General features: G+C 58.7%; 1 protein-coding gene across 1 annotated transcript in view; it reads left to right on the forward strand.

The window, feature by feature from the left end:
• CDC42BPB (CDC42 binding protein kinase beta) overlaps nucleotides 1-17,373 on the forward strand; it is a 94,751-nt gene extending 77,378 nt beyond the window's left edge. Inside the window, exons 23-37 of the mRNA XM_029950799.1 lie at nucleotides 268-345; nucleotides 1,030-1,135; nucleotides 1,894-2,030; nucleotides 2,640-2,779; nucleotides 3,741-3,822; nucleotides 5,372-5,588; nucleotides 5,718-5,780; nucleotides 6,721-7,317; nucleotides 10,513-10,610; nucleotides 10,690-10,774; nucleotides 10,860-10,977; nucleotides 11,077-11,194; nucleotides 11,696-11,801; nucleotides 11,880-11,950; nucleotides 16,008-17,373. Coding sequence (XP_029806659.1) covers nucleotides 268-345; nucleotides 1,030-1,135; nucleotides 1,894-2,030; nucleotides 2,640-2,779; nucleotides 3,741-3,822; nucleotides 5,372-5,588; nucleotides 5,718-5,780; nucleotides 6,721-7,317; nucleotides 10,513-10,610; nucleotides 10,690-10,774; nucleotides 10,860-10,977; nucleotides 11,077-11,194; nucleotides 11,696-11,801; nucleotides 11,880-11,950; nucleotides 16,008-16,139 — 2,148 coding nt within the window. The 3' untranslated portion in view covers nucleotides 16,140-17,373. The remainder of the gene's footprint in view (nucleotides 1-267; nucleotides 346-1,029; nucleotides 1,136-1,893; nucleotides 2,031-2,639; nucleotides 2,780-3,740; nucleotides 3,823-5,371; nucleotides 5,589-5,717; nucleotides 5,781-6,720; nucleotides 7,318-10,512; nucleotides 10,611-10,689; nucleotides 10,775-10,859; nucleotides 10,978-11,076; nucleotides 11,195-11,695; nucleotides 11,802-11,879; nucleotides 11,951-16,007) is intronic.
• The last annotated feature ends 2,171 nt before the right edge of the window (nucleotides 17,374-19,544 follow it).

A 19,544-nucleotide genomic window follows, 5' to 3' on the forward strand; every position in this document is an offset into this window, starting at 1 on the left:
CCCCCCCCCCCCCCCCCCCCCCCCGCCTGCCTCACACCTTGTGGCCGGGTCCCCTCGCCAGCTGCTGGGCCTGGCGTGCATCTCAGAGGCACTGGCCACATATCAGCTGCATGAGCCGTGCGCAGACAGATGTCTCCACAATGTAGCGGATTAAAAATGCAGTTCATTATTAATCAGTTCTAGAGAGAAATGAATCCCAAGCAGGGCCTGACAAGTTAGAGCAGCACCGAGCTAAGAGGATGCTCACCTGTCCCTGCTTGTCCCCAGGACATGGCTCGGGCCCCGCCGAGGCCGCCCACCGTGCCGCCGCCCGCCGCGCAGCCCCTCGCTCTGGCTGGACCAAAGGTAGGGGCCTCAGTGTTCACCCGTGCCACCTTCTCCGTTTTAGAAGGGAGCAGCGTGACTAGGGTGGCCCGCCGGGTTTGTGCGCACGGGAAGACCCTCGTGTCCTGTTTGAGGTTCGTTGTGAGCAGCGTGTGGCCCAGGAAGTGTCCGGACCCTGCGTGTCCTTAAACCAGTGACACGTCATCACACTCTAATTGGGAAATTCCAGAACCCCTCCGTCTTGTTGTCCGGAGCCTGCTCCCTCCTCGGGTGGTGACTGGTGGTGGCAGACCAGTCAGGGTTACGTGCCACGTGTCCCTCCTTCACCCTGACTTCCGCGTACCTGTCTGCACTGCGCACCATAGAGAACCCTGTGGCTCGTGGGCAGGGTCCCCACGGCCCCCCAGAGGCAGGCAGCCGGCCCCGGAGCAGCGGGGGCTGTGGTCGCACAGTGCCGCTGCCCACCCCCCAGACTGTTGCGGTAGCGAGCCTGGGGCTCGGCCAGGAAATGTGTTGACTTGTTTCCGGCTCCAGCTCCGGGGGTGGGGGGAGTGTGCGCGCTCCTCTCTGGTCAGCACGCACATCTCAGAGTGAAACTGCACCTCTTCAGCCTTTCGAGGCCACGGCCGAGTTTATGAATTTGACCATAAACAGACCGTCTCTGCTCAGAGCCTGGGTCTCACCTTCTCGCTGTTCCCCCTCCAGCCGAAAGCTCACCAGTTCAGCATCAAGTCCTTCTCCAGCCCCACGCAGTGCAGCCACTGCACCTCCCTGATGGTGGGGCTGATCCGCCAGGGCTACGCCTGCGACGGTGAGCGTCGGGGGGCTGCGAGGGTGCGCGGGGGCCCCGTGCCGTGAGGCCCGGTCGGGGGACATCCCGGGAGGTAGTCACTCCAAGGTCAAACGCAGCTGAAGGGAAGCCTGATCTGAGCCAGTCGAGGGCAGGCCCCGTCCGCAGCTCTGTGACGCTCCGGAGGGCCCTTGCCGCACTGGGGGCATGTCCTGGGGAGTCAGGAAGAGTAGAGGAAATGGGACGTGAAGCTCCTCCAGGAGGATAAGCCAGTGTTTTGTGTCTTCTTTGCGCTGCGCTCCCCCTGGGGCCAGGCTCGGTGCTCGCACTTGGCAGCAAGATCGCTTCAGGGCGACGTGCTCACAGATGAGCAGCCCCCAAAGTCACACATGTGGTGGCAGCCAGTCCCAGGGCTGGGGGGGTAGGGGGGAGGGGTTGTTCTGCAAAACAGCTTTGTGTCCTCCCTGGTAGCAGAGGCCTTTCCCTTTGCTACCTTTTGATCAGCTGCCAGGACACCTGTGTGTCCTTGAGGCCACTGCTCTGTCACACGCTTGAGGCAGTGAGGCGCCAGCCTTCGCCTCCTCCCAAGGGCCCCACCAGCTTGCTGAAGAACTGCTTGGTGCCACAGTCCCAGGGCTTTGTGGGACCCGTGTTCCAGAATGTTCTGGCTGCACTGGCTGTCTGGACCATTCCCTTGACTCCAGGGGGTTATTACTGAGCCTCGTCCTGCCCCAGAGGAGGTGGGCTCTGACGGCCGTGCTACCCCCTCGATCTCCCAGTGTGCTCCTTCGCCTGCCACGTGGCCTGCAGAGACAGCGCCCCCCAGGTGTGCCCCATCCCTCCTGAGCAGTCCAAGCGGCCACTCGGCGTGGACGTGCAGAGAGGCATAGGGACGGCCTACAAGGGCTATGTCAAGGTAGGACTCTGGAGACGGGGCAGGGGCGCACTGCTTACTCCTGGCCGTGGCCTCACACCCCATTGGGCCCGAGGGCTGTCCTTAGTTGCTTTGTGCAGTGACCTTTGCTCACTCCTGTGTGGCCTCTTCTCCTGGGCAGTAAGGCCCTGGGGCCTGGGCTCTGAGGACCCAGAGAGACACCTCAGTCTGTTAGAGCCCCTAGTGCCCCGCTAAACACAGGGTCCCGTAGCCAAGTGCTCCCTGGAAACCACCATGTCCGGACAGCCTCTGAGCCGCGGCATTCTGCCATGCTCCGGGCGTGCCAGCTGTGCCCCTGGCCATGCCCTGGGTGTGCTCCGGCCTGCTCCCAGCCATGCTCCAAACACGCCTGTTTGCTGGCTCGGCGCCTTGGCCCCTGCACAACCCTGTATGGCGTGATCCCACCCCAGTGGTGCCTGAGTCTTGCAGGGCCCAGACCCCGCTCTGGCACCGGCCTGGGAGGGGCGTGAGGGGGCCCTCGCCGAAGAGCAGGCCAGCCGCACAGCAGCTGCAGGGAGAGCGCAGGCCGGCCGTCTCCCGGGGTCGCGGCCCCCACTGCGTGGAGCGGACTGTGGTCCCTGTTCCCTGCAGGTCCCAAAGCCCACCGGGGTGAAGAGGGGGTGGCAGCGGGCCTACGCAGTGGTCTGTGACTGCAAGCTCTTCCTGTACGACCTGCCGGAAGGGAAGTCCACCCAGCCCGGTGTGGTCGCCAGCCAGGTCCTGGACCTCAGGTGCGCGTTCCGTGTGGTCTGTCCTGCCCTGCGGGCTCCGACTTCCGTTGCCTGGGGATCCTGAGCCTCACTTGTACCCTCACATCCTTGCTCTGCGTGCGGCACTCAGAACGTGTGCCACCCTGGCCTGGGCATTCTCACGTGTGACGGCTTGCCAGGCAGGCGTTTCTGAGTTGTAAGAAAACAGCACGTCCCAAGAACAGGTAGAAAATGTCCCAGAGCCTGAACGGTCTCTGGGCCAAATCTAGAGGCTGGGCCCTCCCGCCTGACTCCGTCTTCTGCCGACGCCACGGAGCCTCCCTGGCATGCGACCCGGAAGACAGCGGAGTGTCCGGCCCCCTCGCGGCTTCCCCACGGGTTGTGTAAACGGGGCGGAGGGCTGAAGTGGGCAGCACGCGGAGGCACTCGGCCCGGGGCCTCTGCCCGCTGGCGCCCATCCTGCTCCTGTGCTTGGGGGACAGAGGCTTCAGGGACAGCAGTCTAGCGGGGTCACCTCCGCGGCATCCCCATGACACATCCCAGGGGATCCTGGGCTCAGGTGGCTGGCAGACGGCCCAGGGACACAGTGCTGTTTGTGGAGCCCAGGACTTGGAGGGGGTCGGACACGGAGTTCCCACAGTCATTTCGGCACATTGCACCCCCTTTCTTAGAGGCAGTCACCAAGTGGCCGCCTGATTGTAGCCAAGTGTGGGCCAGTCCCGCGACGTGTTTGTGACTGGAGGTGTCAGACACACACCAGAACGGTGTGACTCCAGGGAGGAGCCTCTGTGCTCACGCGTCCCTAGCCACCGAAGCTCCTGCAGGGCCCTGGGGTCCTTTGCTGGCTTTGTCGGCGTGTTTTCTTCCCAGGTGGAGGCAGGGGGCCCACTTCACGTTCTGCATCCTTTTTCGTGAGTGAGGGGGAGGGCTGGCCCGCGTGCACGTTTCTCTCTGACCTTCTGGGTGTTCCGTTTCCTGCCAGGGACGAGGCGTTCTCTGTGAGCTCGGTCCTGGCCTCCGATGTCATACACGCGTCCCGCCGAGACGTCCCATGTATATTCAGGGTAGGTGTTTCTCCGTGTTTCTGAGATGTTTCGCTCGCCGTAAAAAAGAAATCACGAGGTTAAGATAACACAGTTCTCTTCCGGAGGGGCTTCCCCTTCCTCCACCCCGTCTTGCTCCAGCCTCCTTCCCAGGACCCCATCTCCCCCACGTCACCGGCACGGCCTCCATCCTGCGCCGCACCCGGTGTGTGTGCCTGTGACTCTGGTCACTGCGTGCCTGACGCTGGCAGCCGCTGTGTGGCCCTTCGTGGATGCAGTGTGCCACCGTGGCTTCCCTTCCGGGGACTCGCTGGCCACCCCCTGGGGCAGCACAGGAGGAAGTCCGCCGACGTGTCTCAGCAGTGCTGGCTGAGAGGGCGAGTCCCCCACTGAGTTCACCTGAGCCGGTGCGGCATCAGGAAGCTTCTGAGAGATTGTGGGCTGGGGAAAGAATCCCCCAACCCCTCCACTGGGGATTTTTTGTTTTTACATTTGTGTATTTTGAGACCAACCCAGACAGCATGAGCAGGGGAGGGGCAGAGAGAGAGAGGGAGACACAGAATCCGAAGCAGCTCCACACTGTCAGCACGCAGCCTGACGCTTCTGAGATCAGAACCTGAGCGGAAACCAAGAGCCAGGTGCTTAACCGACTGAGCCCCCCCCCCCCGCCCCCCCGGGTGCCCCGATTGGGGATTTTTGCAACTACAGTAGGGGTCTGGCCGACCACCAAATGAAGTCCAGGCAAGCTCCTTCGTTAAGTCCGTCAATTCAGAAACTGCCTCTCAAGCGCAGTACGGAGAGCTGGCATCGATGCCTAGAAGGTGATCGTTCTGTAGCCGCTAAGCTGCCCAGGGGAGCCTCCCAGGGGGCGTGGTCGCACAGCGAGTTCTGGTTGGAGATCCTGATTTTCCTGTACATGTTCTGAGAATCTAGTTTTAATTATAATAAGGGCATTCAAGAAATCAGTTTTTATTTCATTTAATGTGGTTTTTTTTTTTTGAGAGCCCCTGTATGAGTGGGGGAGGGGCAGAGAGAGAGGGAGACACAGAATCCGAAGCAGCTCCAGGCTCTGAGCCTGACATGGGGCTCAGACCCACAAACTGCGAGATCATGACCTGAGTTGCAGTCGGACACTCAACTGACTGAGCCACCCAGGCGCCCCAAGAAATCAGATTTTATTTTATTTATTAACAGTTATTACTAATGCTTAATCTCCCCTTTTTTAAAATATAGTTTATTACCAAGTTGGTTTCCAGTGCTCTTCCCCACAAGTGCCCTCCTCCATATCCATCACCCTCTTCCCCTCACCCCCCCTTCAGATTTTAAATGGGATAACTACATTGGTTTTGGCAAGAGGGAATTAACTAAAACCCGACAAGGAGGGGCCGTGGGGGCCTGTTTGTTGCTGTGGCCTCCACCCCACAGCCTCCGCGGCCACCCCGGTCACAGTGCGGGGAGACGGGCCCTCCTGGTCCCCACCTCCGGGGCGAGGTGGTGTCCAGGCCAGGCTGGGGGCATCTGTTTGCGTGGTCTGGTTGTCTCATGGCTCTTCTCTTTGTCTGTCATGAAGGTCACAGCCTCTCTCTTAGGGACACCTTCTAAGACCAGCTCACTGCTCATTCTGACAGAAAATGAGAACGAAAAGAGGAAGTGGGTTGGGATTCTAGAAGGACTGCAGTCAATCCTGCACAAGAACCGCCTGAGGAACCAGGTCGTGCACGTCCCCCAGGAGGCCTACGACAGCACGCTGCCGCTCCTCAAGGCCGTCCTGAGCGCCGCCGTTGTGGGTGCGTGCCCGGGGCCGTGTGGGGGGCCGCGGTGTCTGTTCCAGCTTGGCCGCCCACCTGCTCTGAGGAGCGGGTGACGCGCCTGTAGCCCTGACTGCCTTCGTGTTCTTGTCTCTCCTGCCATGACAGATGGGGACAGGATCTTGGTCGGCCTGGAAGAAGGGCTCTACGTCATAGAGGTGACCCGTGATGGTGAGTGCACGGGGCTCCTGGCCGTCCTGGGCTCGCGCACAGGGGAGCGGGATGCCTGGTAGGACCCCGCGAGGGCTGCACCTCGTTTGGCAATGTGGGAAGCACGCAGAGAAATGGAAAGGCAGACAGCCGAGCAAAGTCATTTGTAAGACAGCCGTTAACAGACGTGTGTGGCCCGTCGGCTGGGGCCCCCGAGCGCCACGCGTTGGGACACAGAGACTGGCCCTGCGGGCCCCTGAGAGCTCATCTCAGAGCGGACCGCACAGGCGGCTGGGGCCCCAGGGCTTCCTAGGAGGAGGCACGTGTCCTGAATTCCTTCACGTGCTGAGACCTGATGCAAACTTCCCTTCTGTCACTTCAGATGTTGACATTTCGTTCCCCTGGCAGAAAAATGCGGAGTGTCTCCCGTCTCCCCCTCTCCACTGCCCCGTGTCGGGGGGGTAGAAACGCAAGGCGTCCAGTGCTGGCCCGGACGCTGGGCCGGGGTCTGGGCGCCTCCCCGAGAAATGAGGGGCTGCTCCTCGGCGGGCAGCGTTCCCTTCCAGCCGACCCTGAGCGGATGGGTGTCCCCTCCAGGGCTGATGGTCCCTCCGGATCCCGACCCGGGGCTCTGCTCCGAGAGCCCTCCTTGCAGACCCTGCATCCAACATCCCCGATGCTAGGGGCCTCAGGCCAGAGACAAGCCTTTGTTGCCTAAATGCAACCCAAGGACTCTTGGCCTCAGGGATGAGCCGGAAGGACTGGTGTGGGGGCAGGGGCGGGTCTTAGAGGGGTGGCCCCTGGGAGCCGCTGAAGGAGAGCGCTCCCTGGCGTCTGCAGGACAGCGGTCGGGGCGGGGGGGGGGGTGTTCTAGAGCGTGCTGGGCTGCTCCTCCACGCTGCCCGTGGGCGGGAGCCGAGGCCTCGAGCCGCTCTGAGTCCCCGCCTTTGGGCCCCCGCAGTGATCGTCCGTGTTGCCGACTACAAGAAGGTCTACCAGATCGAGCTTGCGCCCAAAGAGAAAGTCGCCGTCCTCCTCTGCGGCCGGAGCCACCACGTCCACCTCTGCCCGTGGTCCGCCTTCGACGGGGCCGAGAGCAACATCGACATCAAGCTTCCAGAAACAAAAGGCTGCCAGCTCATCGCGACCGCAGCGCTGAAGAAGGGCTCTGCCACCTGCCTGTTTGTGGCCGTGAAGCGACTGGTCCTTTGCTACGAGGTCCAGAGAACTAGGCCTTTCCACAGGAAGTTCAATGAGATGGCGGCCCCCGGCCCCGTGCAGTGGATGGCCGCAATCAGAGACCAGCTCTGTGTGGGCTACCCTTCTGGGTTCTGTGTGCTGAGCCCCCAGGGGGCCGGGCAAGCTCTGACCCTGGTAAACCCCGGTGACGCCTCGCTCACGTTCCTCTCGCAGCAGCCTCTTGACGCCCTCTGTGCCGTGGAGCTCAAGAGCGAGGAGTACCTGCTCTGCTTCAGCCACATGGGGCTGTACGTGGACCCGCAAGGCCGGAGGTCACGCGCGCAGGAGCTCATGTGGCCTGCGGCGCCCGTTGCCTGTAGTATGTATATGTTTTCTGCTGCCATATCCCTGTCGCTGCTTCTCACATCGACCGTGAGCCCGTGGTCTGTTCCGCTTTGGCTTGTCTCTTAGCTGAGCGGGTAGAGCGGCACCCGAGACGCGGGCTCTTCAGTCTGTCCAGGAGAAGGTGTGGTGCCACCGCCGCATCTCAGACCGGTGCAGACCGGCTCTCCTCTCAGCCGGCTGCCCATCCGCGGCACCTCTGTGTCCTGGAGCGCGGGGGCCTCAAGGGAGCCCCTCGGCCCGAGAGCCCCGATGGGGCTGCTTTATGACCTCACATGGTAACAAGCTAGGGGGGTCTGGTAGCCAGACAGAGCTCAGCGCCAGTGTCCACTAAAGCTCCTGGAGGGACGTTTTCTGGAAGTGTTAGGAGCTGCCTTCCGGTGTTTGCTTAGTTTCAGTGGCTTTCTGTGGAACGCAGACCCGGGACCCTAGTCATCGAAGCCCGAGCCTGGGGAGCAAGGGCCTGGAGTCAGTCCCGAGGGGCCACACCCTGCCCAGCCTGCCATCTGGTGGCTCCACGTTGCTCAGGCCGGACTGCGGGCCTCAGACCCGCATGTCATGTATTCTCGCTGTCCCTTGTCACATAGGGCCTGCTCCGTGTATCCTGCACATGGAGTTTGAGTGGGTGGGGCGGGATCATAGGTCTTAATTGCCTAAATGGACTAAAAGGACCACTTTCTTTGTGCCTGGTTTCTGGCCCTGCCAAGCTGGCAGGGTAGCCAAGGGTGTTGGAACCAGGATGCCAGGCCCCAGAGGCAGTCGATGTGCCAGTCTGTGGCTCCCCGGCCTCAGGGGGTTTTTCCTGGCTTGGCTGGCCCTCAGCCAAGGGCGCCAGTGCAGCAGACAGGCAGGCGCCAGCCGCCCAGGGTCTGTTGCCGTGACCCTTCTCCGGGTCCCTTCCTTGCCACGTGTGTCCTCCTTGTAGGGGACCCGCATGGGGATGGTCCCGGAGCCACGAAGGATCCCTGCCAGTCAGAATCTTTTCCTTTAGAATCCTAAAGTTGGTTGGTTGGTTTTTAATGTTTGTTTATATTTGAGAGAGAGACACAGCGTAAGCAGGGCAGGGGCAGACAAAAAGGGGGAAACAGAATCTAGGCTGTGAGCTGTCAGCACAGAGCCCAACACCGGGCTCAAACTCATGAACTGTGAGATCATGACCTGAGTTGAAGTCAGACGCTTAACTGACCGCTCAGGCGCCCCAAGAATCCTGTTTTTGAATAGTTTATTGTAGAAAGGTCACTGAGTGTGATGATTTTGGAATCCTGGCTGTGTGACTGGCAGGGACACCTGGTGCTCCTATTTTTTTCCCTTTTCAGTTCTCACTCCACCTTTGTGGCCCGTGTGCACAGCGTGGGCACCAAATCAACTTTAGAGCTGGCAGAAAATAGGTAAACAGCGTTCAGGCTGTAGAGCTATAATTCTGTTACCACCACGTTCCACACTCCAAGCTGAGTATTGTCATGTATTCTCACTGTCCCTTGTCACATAGGGAGGGCAGAGTCCGTCCCATCTTGCCAAGGAAGACACTGAGGGCCACAGAGGAGAGGTGGCTTCCATAGGGTGCATGGCAGATCTGGGCTTAAACGCAGGCTTGTTCATCTCTGAGGCCTGTGCCCCTGGTGTTGACTTTTTTTTTAATGTTTATTTTTTGAGAGAGAGGGAGACACAGAATCCGAAGCAGGCTCCAGGCTCTGAGCTGTCAGCACAGAGCTCGACGCGGGGCTCAGATCATGACCTGAGCTGAAGTCGGATGCTTAACTGACTCAGCCCCCCAGCCCCCAACTTTTTTCTTTTTCTTAAAGTTTACTTAAGAGTGAAATAGTGCGAGCATGGGAGGGGCAGAGAGAGAATCCCAAGCAGGCTCTGCAGGGTCAGCTCAGGGCTCGAACCCACAAAACGTGAGATCATGACCTGAGCCGAAATCAAGAATCGGATACTTAGCTGAACCACGCAGATGCCCCTGATGTTGACTTTTTATATTTTTCCTAAGACCGACACTTGAGTCTGTCCCGTGGAGGTCACACACACACGTTTCTTCTTGGCTCCGTGCAAACGAGGCCCCCGCATGTTCTCGGGAAGACGCGCTGTGCCAGCCGCCTGCGTGTGGAGAGTTGGGTCTGAGAGGTGCCTCGGCCCTTCTGGCCTGTCACCACGTAGATGGTCTGCTGGCGCGTCCCAGCATGTCGCTGCTTTCTAAACCCTGTTTCATGTTCTCCGTTTTGCATCTGGAAGAGAAGGGTGACCGCGCAGCCCACCGGGAGCTTGACAGGAACATGGCGGAGCCCTTTTAAAAATTCATCTTCACTGTGGGACTCGGGACATGAGGGAGTTCAACTCAGTCAGCCCTGGAAGGCAGAGGGACCAGGAACGGAGACTGAGCCGTGCGTTTGTGCAGGGTGGTGCTGGGGACTCAGGCGAGGCAGAATGACGACAGTCAGGGCACCCCCGCCTGCCTGGCCATCCTGGCAGGCCGTTCTGGACGAGGGAGCGTCCCCTCGGCACGTGTGTGGTGCGCTGGGCGGGCTTCCTGCCACCAGGACCACTCCCGGGTGTCCCTGTCACCTCGGGATGGAGCCCCCTGCGGGGCTCACCGTAGGCAGATCGTTACCACCAGGCGTGTGCAGACCCTCTGGACGGACCGGATTCACGGAGCAGGGGCCAGGGGCTGCAGGACTGTCGCTCCTGAGTGAAGCAGTTTTGTTTGGGGATCTTACACGTTTACTCATTGGGCTCTGCAATGTCTCTTAAAGAGACCGCTGCCCCTACCTAAATTTCACATGCGTTGAACTTGAAGTCTGTCTTGCGGTAACGGTGTGAGAAAGCCAGGGGGACAGTGAACGTGGGCCCCTCAGCACCTGCACTGGGGACTCCGAAGCTGCGCAGCCACAGTGTGGCAGCAGGGCTTTAAACATCCGGTCGTGTGCGTGTGAATCCGAGGGTCGTGTGTGTGTGTGTGAATCCGAGGGTCGTGTGCATGTGAATCCGAGGGGAAGGCTAGTTCTAGAGCAGGAGCCGGAATCGGCCGTGACCCCCAGCTGACAGCAGCGGCCGCCTTCAGGCTCTGAAGGTCCCTGGTGTCGGGGCCTTGCCGCTGCCCGCAGGGGTTGGAGGGGCGCGGGGTGGAGGGTGGGGGGCCACATCTGCTCACCCTGCCCCGCTCTGTCTCCGCTAGGTTGCAGCCCCTCCCACGTCACGGTGTACAGTGAGTACGGCGTGGACGTGTTCGACGTGCGCACCATGGAGTGGGTCCAGACCATCGGCCTGCGCAGGGTAAGGCCCCGGGGTGGCGCGCGCCGGCTGCTCCAGGGGTGGCGCCGCGCCTACCGTCCCTCTCTGCTTTCCGTCGCAGATAAGACCGCTCAACTCTGAGGGCACCCTCAACCTGCTCAACTGCGAGCCCCCCCGCCTGATCTACTTCAAGAGCAAGAATTCGGGTAAGTGGGGAGGGCGGGCAGGAGGGGCCGCGGGCTGGCGCACAAGGGCCACATGTAACCGCCGCGTCGTTCTGCGTTGCTGCAGGAACAGTCCTCAACGTGCCCGACACATCTGACAACAGCAAGAAGCAGATGCTGCGGACCAGGAGCAAGAGGCGGTTCGTCTTCAAGGTGCCCGAGGAGGAGAGGCTGCAGCAGCGGCGGTAAGAGCGGGGTCCCCGGCCCGGCCTCGCTGACCAGGCAGGAGGGGAGCCACGAGGGGTTGACGTTGTTGAACCCCAAAAACACTTTCCTTTCCCCAGAGAGATGCTTAGAGACCCGGAATTGAGATCCAAAATGATATCCAACCCAACCAACTTCAACCACGTGGCCCACATGGGCCCGGGCGACGGGATGCAGGTGCTCATGGACCTGCCGCTGGTGAGCTCAGGGGCCGGGGCGGGCGGGGCCTGCCTTTGCCACCCGCCCAGGCCTTGGTGCCGAGTGGCCCTGGGGCGCCTGCCACGGGGGTCTGTCCATCCTCCACCCCCAGCTGGCTCCGCAGCGCCCGCAGGGGCTGCGTGTTCGTGTGTTCATGGACACTGGGGCCTTTACACTTCTTTGGCGTCTGTCACCATTTCAGGCTGTTAATGTTCTGTGAGAAATTAGCTGTTGCAAACTATTTCTCAAGAACATCTTAATACGAGCAGGTAGCATACTTTTTCATTTAAAAACACGAAATGGGATTTGGCTCAGCCTAAAATAGCTGTTCCTAGTTCTTAGCTCAGAATTGGCCTGGTGCCACCGACCCAAGCCTGCCCCCGTCTGGCTCGTCGAGGCCCCGGGGACCCTGGCTATGTCTGTGGCACGCGCTTTGCGGTCGGCGTGCCCTCTGGGCTGGCCTGCGCCCCGAGCATGCTCACTGCTGTTCTCTCCACCCAGAGCGCCGTGCCCCCCTCCCAGGAGGAGAGGCCTGGCCCTGCTCCCCCCGGCCCGGCCCGGCAGCCTCCGCCAAGGAACAAGCCCTACATCTCGTGGCCCTCATCAGGTACCAGAGGGGCCTGAGGGGGGCGGGGGGCGCCACCGCTGGGCTCTTCCGTGGATGACAGCTGTCCTTACTCCCTAGGTGGGTCGGAGCCCGGAGTGGCTGTGCCCCTCAGGAGTATGTCCGACCCCGACCAGGACTTTGACAAAGAGGTAAGACTTGCCTCAGTACAGGGATGCCCTGGGGATGCACAGCTCCGCACAGGCAGAGTCAACAGCGGTGACAGTGAAGGTGCTTCTCCCCACCGGGCGCAGCCACGTGGGGCCCAGCCGGCTCGGAAACTGGGCGGGAGGGCAGCAGGAGCACAGCCTGGTGACGGGCGTGCCTGGGTGCTCGTCACCCCCTCTGGCACGAGTTCATCCCTTTCAGAAGTGGATGGTGTGCTGGCCCCGCGCCACCTGTCCTCCGACTCCAAGTGTCGTCTTTATTATACATTACTATGTGTTAAACTCCTTTGTTTGCCTGTCTCTATTTGTGGGCGGTCCGGCCCCTGTGCACCCACTGGGTTCTCTTCCTGTCGGCCCTCTTGTAACAGGAGAAGGGGCAGAGCACATCTCTGTTCCTCCTTTGTAACAACTTCTTTGATGTTGTTATTTTCTGAATAATTTTTTTAACTCATGTGCTTCTGTAATCTCTGCACCCATCGCGAGGCTTGAACTGACGGACCCAAGATCAAGTCGCGTGTTCTTCCGACTGAGCCAGAGGTGCCTCAGTCTAGGGCGGGGGGTTTAAAACCAGGCTGCTGGCCCCACAGTGAAGAAGGAAACTTGTGTTGAGCTTCTCACTGGGCTTACGTGGTGGATTCACAGATCGGCCTGGGGGACGTGCACCGCGTGGGCCTCTCCTGTGGGAACGTGGAGCGTCTCTTCCGATGACAGCTCCCCTCCCGCGGACCATGCGTGCTCCTGGTCAGTAAATTTATTTTTACGAATTTGAAGGATTTTGTTGCCATTGTGAATGGACTGTAGTTTTCTGGGAGGTGCTTGGCGGCGGCTTGGAGCGCACGGCGTCCCGTCAACTTGCTGCATTGATGGCCACTTGTGTTTGGTGGGCAGCTCCGGAGTTTTGTCTCTCTGACCCTGGGAAGGGGCAGATGGTGGGAGGGAGGCTGGTGCTCCCTCCCTTCGTGCCCGCCCCCACCTGGCCCCTGTGGCTAGCATCTCCCACCCGGCTGAGGAAGGGGTTTTCTCCTCCCAGCCTTGGGAGGGTTTTGTTTTCAGTAAGGAAGAGGTGATGGCTGTGAATCAAGATGCTCTGTCAAAGGTTTCCAAAGCGACTGCCTTCTGGGTTCTTGCTCTAGCCTGTTCACATCAGAGCGGACATCCTTGCGTCCTGAGAGTAAATCCTGCTTGGGTGGGATGCGGGGTCCTCACCCAGCACACCGTGGGTTCCGCCTGTGACCATTTTGTTGACCGTGTCTATCGGTAGAGTTGACTTGTGACTCCAGTGCTGCTGGCGTGCCTGGCTGGCTTGGTTTCAGAGCTGCGCTCGCCTCCACGCCGAGGAAGCCTCTCTCAACTGATAGTCTGAATTTCTTTCCTGGAAGGTTTCATTGAATTTCCTTAAAACTGCCCACAATTAATGGCTCTAGAGGTAGGTCTTGTTTCTCTTAGTTTTTTCCTCTCAACTATTTTGAAAAAGTTCAAACCTCCAGAAAAGTTGAACAGTAGACCTTTACGTAGCCCACTTCACCTTGTTTGATGTTTCGGGGCTGAACCAGCCGGAAGCAAGCCGTGACATCACAGCAGCCCGGTCGGGTTCTGCACGTGGCTCCTGGGCGCACAGGCACCTCGTCCCCCATCTCGGGGCTCAGATCGCTTCTCTGCACCCTCCCAGCACTGTTGGCGCTTGGGTCCCCCCGTCCTGGTGATGGTCCCTAGACCTTGCTGAAACCTGGGGCCCTGTGAAGGGTTACACTTGCACTAGGAGTTGTGTGTGTATCTGGGTCCAGCCTGTTATTTGTCTTTCATGATGTTGATTTGTTATCAGTATGGATCTGTTGCAGAGTGTCCCTCAGTCAAGGCTTCTCTGACATTTTGAATTGGGTAACAGTGAGACGTCCCTATAACTCTCTCCCTGTCCCCCAGTTCTCCCCAGGGACCAGCAAATCAGTGCGTGTAAGCACATGTGCGTGCCACTTCCTGGACCGTGTCAGGAGGTGGGACAGACCACGACCCTCTCCCTGAGGCCTGGAGCCATTCCCTTTTGTGTCTGCTAATTCCGGCTCAGCACGAGGTCTTTAAGACCTGCTCACTTTCCATGTCCTAGCAGGTGCCAAACACTCCACTGTTCCGTGTGCTCCCCAGTCCACTGATGGACACTTGGGGTGTGTTCACCTTACCGCTGTCGACAACAGGGGCGCCTGGGGGGCTCAGTCGGTTGATTGTTCTGACTTCAGCTCAGGTCATGATCTCATGGTTCATGAGTTCAAGCCCCTTGTCAGCCTCTGTGCTGATGGCTCAGAGTCTGGAGCTGCTTTGGATTCTGTGTCTCCCTCTCTGTGTCCCTCCCATGATCATGCTCTGTCTCAAAAATAAACATTAAAAGTTACATCTGTAGTGCAGATATGAAGTTTATGTGGATTCGTGTGCTTGTCTGGACGTCTTTGGAGTACCCAGCAATGGGGTCGATTCAACTTCCTGAGGAACCATCAGTTGTTTTCCACAGCAGCTGTGCCATTTCAGACTCTCACCAGCAGTGTATGAAAGTCAGGATTTCTCCACATCGTTGTCCCTACTTTCCCGGTTTTGTTTGTTTTTTAATAGACATCTTTTTTGTTTTTTAATGCTCTACCTCATTGTGGTTTTAATTTGCATTTCCCTAATGAGTAGCCGATGTCAAACATCTTCTTTATGTGATCGTTGTTACTTCTGTACCTCTGGAGGGATATCTACTCAAGACCCTTAATAGATTTGCTGATACGTTCTTCTGTTCTGTGGGTTTTCATATCCTTATAATGTCCTTTGATGCTTCTAATTTTGATGATACCCAATTTTTTTCTCTTTTGTTGGTTGTGTTTTTGATGTCCTAAGAATTCATCACTGAATCCAAAGTCTTGAAGATTTATTCATGTTTTCTTCTAAGAGTTTTATAGTTTGAGCTTTGGCATTTAGGTCATTGATCTACTTTGAGTTAATTTTCTGTGTGTTGGAGCTAGGAGTCTGGCTTCATCTTTTCATTTGTGAGTATCCGGCACTCTGTTGTATGTAGACTGTTCTTTCCCTCATTAAATGGTCTTGTCGCCCTCGTCAAATACCAGCGCACCGTGGCTGTTTAGATTTATTTCCAGACTCAGTTCTGTCCACTGTTCTCTGTGCTAATAATACCGCTCTGCTGGGCTTGCTGTTGTGTTGTAGCGCATTTTGAAGGAGTAAGTATGAAAGTGTGATTCCTTCCGTTTCTTTCTTAGTATTGACTACTCGGGTCTCTTGCAATTCCATGTGAATTTGAAGCTTGGCTCCACTGGAATCACTATGGGGGAGCCCATGGGGGAGTTCCAGTCCATGAACATGTGGGATGTTCCTTTATATTTAAGTCATCTTTTAGTTTCAGTGTATAAATTTTTAACTTCTTTGGTTAAATTTATTCGTAGTTAGGTTTTGTTGTCTTGGATGCTATTTTGAATAGAATGGTTTTCTTAATTTCCTTTTCACACTGTTCATTGCTAGTATGTAGAACCCAACTGATTTTTTGTGTGTTGCTCTTGGTTTGGGTTGGGTGGGAGAGTTGTGAGTTCTTCTGGATTTTCTGTATATGGATTCATCTGGGAACAGAGATGGCTTAGCTTTTTTCTGCCTACTTGCTCTGGCTAGAACTCTCAGTACATGCTGAATAGCAGTGGTGAACGCAGCCATCCTTTTGTTCCTCATCTTGGGGAAAGTTTTTTGACTTGCACCATTTAGTGTGAGGTCAGCTGTGGGTTCTTCATGGAAATTGTTTATCATGTTGAGAACGTTTATCATGAAAAATGTGCCTTGTCTGACTTGTGAACATCTGGTTTCTTCGCTGTGGCGTTGTTCCTTGGTAATTACTGAGTTATTGTGGGATTATGATCTGTCCAGCAACCTTAAGGACCCTGTGAGATGCTGGTAAAGAGTGTGTTGTCCTGACAAGAAAGGGGACAGCAGCTGCCACATCTGGCTGGGCAGCGTACAGCCACCGGCCCAGGATGATTGGTTCTCATGCCGACCCCCTCCTTTGTGTTAACAGCCCGACTCAGATTCGACCAAACACTCGACTCCATCGAACAGCTCCAACCCCAGTGGCCCCCCGAGCCCCAACTCCCCGCACAGGAGCCAGCTCCCCCTGGAAGGCCTGGAGCAGCCGGGCTCCGACGCCTGAGGCTGCCAGCCCGCTGCCTCCCCCCTGCCCTGGGGCCCGGGAGCTGGGGGATGGCTGCCCTCCACTGTCAGTGCCAAGACTGAGCTGACTGTCCAGTGTTGTCTGAGACTCAATCTGTAGATACGGAGATAAAGAAAAATCTTTATTATAATAACGATCAGTTTTACGCCACACAGTCAGTGGCGGTAGACCTGCTCCACCCGTCTGCACAACTGTGAGGCAACACTGTTCCCTTTGCACATGAAGGACCAGCACACAGCCTCCCCGGCCCAGAACATGCTGAGGCGGCGCACGGGCCCCCCCAGAAAGCCGGTAGGCCCAGCGCAGCTCCATGGAGGAAGCAGACAGCTCGGAACGAAGCCTCGGTGACGAGCCCGTTCCCCGTTTCCTGGAACTGTTTCCTAGGCCCTTAGGAGAATAGTAGGAAGTTGTGTATCGTCCCCAGTGTCACTAGAATTGTGAAGACAGGCAAGTGGAGGTTAGTTGGTGGCCTTTTTACTCACGTAGCCATCACAGTCAGCTGTACACGACCTTCTGCCGACCTCGTCGCCATGGACAGAGGCCCCTGGTGAGTCCTGGGTCCCTGGTGTGTTCGTCTGTTCCCGGTCACAACCATCGAGTGTCCCCTGTTATCTTCTACTGTGAAGTCAGCTCCCTTCCGCCTCCCTGTAACACCGGGGAGCGTGAGCTGCGGCCAGGCCCCGAGGCCTGCTGGGCAAGAGGAGGCCAGCGCCCCCAGAGCCCCGCCCCTGCATGGAGCCCTGTGAGTAGTGCCCGTATGCATCGTATAGACGCGCCCGACACACTCCTGCACATTGGCTCGGCCCGCGTATTTACTCTCCCCTCCCTTGCTCACGTGTTGAGCGATCAGGTTTGGAGCCCACCCCCCTGCAGGCTGATGGTTAACTGGCCGGCAGACACAGCTGGTCTTCGGCCCAGGACAGGCTTTTCCCTGCTCTCCCATCGGTCGACGTTCTTGGCGACACTATTTAAGACAGACATGCACTTACCTGGAGTCGGCACTGAGTGGCGTGGGCACCACGCCTGCCTGTGCGTGTCACACGCCCAGCACCCGCCCACCTCCCTGGGCCTCTGCTGGGGCCGGCACCTGCTGGGGGTTCTGGTTTTTACTTTTTTAATGTAAGTTTGAGTCTTTGTAATTATTGAATCGTGAGAACATTTTTGAACAATTTACCTGTCAATAAAGCAGAAGACAGCAATTTTAAAGTTCCCAGTGGTTTGTCTGAGTGTGATGAATCATCACCCTGTGTGTATCGGGATTCCCCACCACCCTGTGCTGGAAAACCCTCCCCAAAAGTCAGTGAAAGAGCCCCCTTACCTGCAGAAGCCATTCCTGGTCATTCATCGGGGTGGGGTGAGGCACCTGTGTCCACATGGCAGGAGCTGGCTTCCAGCATAGGGCTCTGGCTCTCCAGGGCTATGACGGGGGTCCTTGTAGGGTGACACCCTGACAGGGTAGGCAGGAACAGGCTTGAGCGTGTGGGTGGAGAGAGGGACCTGCTCGGCCTGGTAGCCAACCACAGCAGTTTCGTTTGAATTTCAACCCTTGAGGGTCATGATCAGGGCCAGTGGGCTCCTAGGAGACCCCACGAGGCAGAGCAAGGGCCCCGCGAGAGAAGCTGCACAGGAGAGGCTCCCATTGGGCGGCTGCCCAGAGCGGCAGGGGGGACCTGTCTGCCCACAAGCATGCGGGCTCTCAGCAGCCCTAGAGGACAGGACTAGGCAGGCGGTGGGCAACCACACTGCGGGCTCTGCCCTGATGGCTTCATTTCCTCAAGGGCGGGCAGGGCCCTGTGGCGCATCAGGTTCTGAGGCCCTGAGACCCCAGTGCGTTCTTGGTGAAACAAGGGCAGTGACCGCCCAGCAGAGGAGGAGGGCACAGTAGGGCAGGGACAGCAGCCAGCCCAGGGCCCGGCAGGCAGAGCTTGGGAACCGTCCGCGAGGCCGCCGCACCTCTCAGCCACACAGCTCGGCCCCTGCTCCGTGATGCATATCCCGCAGCCCATCTCCCCCCCGCCCCGTCTTGCCGAGTCCACCACCCCCTGTGTAAGGGACAAGATGGCAGTCCTCCCACCTGTCCCTGAGAGGCGACCAGAGCAGCAGGGACCACGCAGGGCCCAGGCAGAGCCCTTCAGAGACAGAAGCCGGGAAAATGATCGAGGGGCACGGCCCAGCCAGGCCTCCGATCCCGGCCCCGGCTGAGGTCTGCGCTGCACAAGGACTGAGGCGGGCCATTCTGGGTGCCTGTTCGCGTGGGTGCCATCTCACGGAGCGGGATCGCTGTACTAGCAGCATGGTGGCATCACATGGAACACGGCCTGACACCAGGAGTGACGCGTCACAGCCACACACAGCTGGGGGACATCGCCGACCAGATGCCGGGCGCAAAGGGCACAGCTTCTGGGGATGGGAACCGGAGAGCCAGCAAACACGTCCACCCAACAGGAGCCCACAGAGCGGCACTGTGGCTGCCCCAGGGCCCGGCGCTGGCGAGGCGTCCAGACCCGCACACTGTCCCCACCACAGGCTCACCAGCCGCTCCCACGGAGCTGTGGGATTCCCGGCGCCGGCACCTGCCCCCAGGCCGGAGCCACCACCCCCACCCTGATGCCCTTTGGGCAGGGGCAGCGCTGGGGCTGGACCCATCCCGGCCCTCTGGGACAGCAGCCGGGTCTGGTAGATGTCCGTCCGTGTGCCCAGCCCAAGCTGTGTGACCCTGAGCTACTCAGTCCACACAGAGCCTGTGGCCAGTGGGGCACCGCACCCACCTGCCCCCGTCCCCCAGAAGGAGCTACCTGCCAGATGGCAGCAGGAGGAAGCCCTCTGGCCAGGTGACAGCCAGCCAGCGAGAGCGCACCACTGGCCGCAATCACCGCTTTCCCCCGGTGGACCGTCACTCAGAGCAGCCCCCCCGCAACCTCCTCCTTTTCTCGATCGTGTCCCCATCCTTTGGCCTCCGGACTTGCCTGCCTGTGATTGTGCCACAGCCTGCACGCCCGGAAATGCAATTCCTCTGTCATTCCAGAAGAAACCCGTTTTTCTGGTAAGATGACCGGCCGTTGTATTTGCAAGGTCGAAATTATATGGTGTCAAGTGTAGGATCCAGAGAAGACCCCCCAGCAGCCTCTGCCGCCGGGGAGCGGGTGAGCACTGGACTTGAGAGCACTGTGCCTCCTCGCTGGCCCCGGGAGGGGAGGCCCCCACCCCCTGCTCGGCGGTGGACTCGCAGCTCTCGACTGGCGTCGGATCCGTTTTAAAGGCTTTGTCCTCGGGATGCATACTTGTTTTTCTGAGCTTTTACGCTAAGAATACAAGATCCAGATCCGCTAAGTTTTCTCAGGCGGTTCCTCCTTCCAGGACCCCGGCCAGCTTTATGTTTACCAA

The sequence above is a fragment of the Suricata suricatta genome, chromosome 9 (genome assembly GCF_006229205.1).
Source record: "Suricata suricatta isolate VVHF042 chromosome 9, meerkat_22Aug2017_6uvM2_HiC, whole genome shotgun sequence".
Lineage (NCBI taxonomy): Eukaryota > Metazoa > Chordata > Mammalia > Carnivora > Herpestidae > Suricata > Suricata suricatta.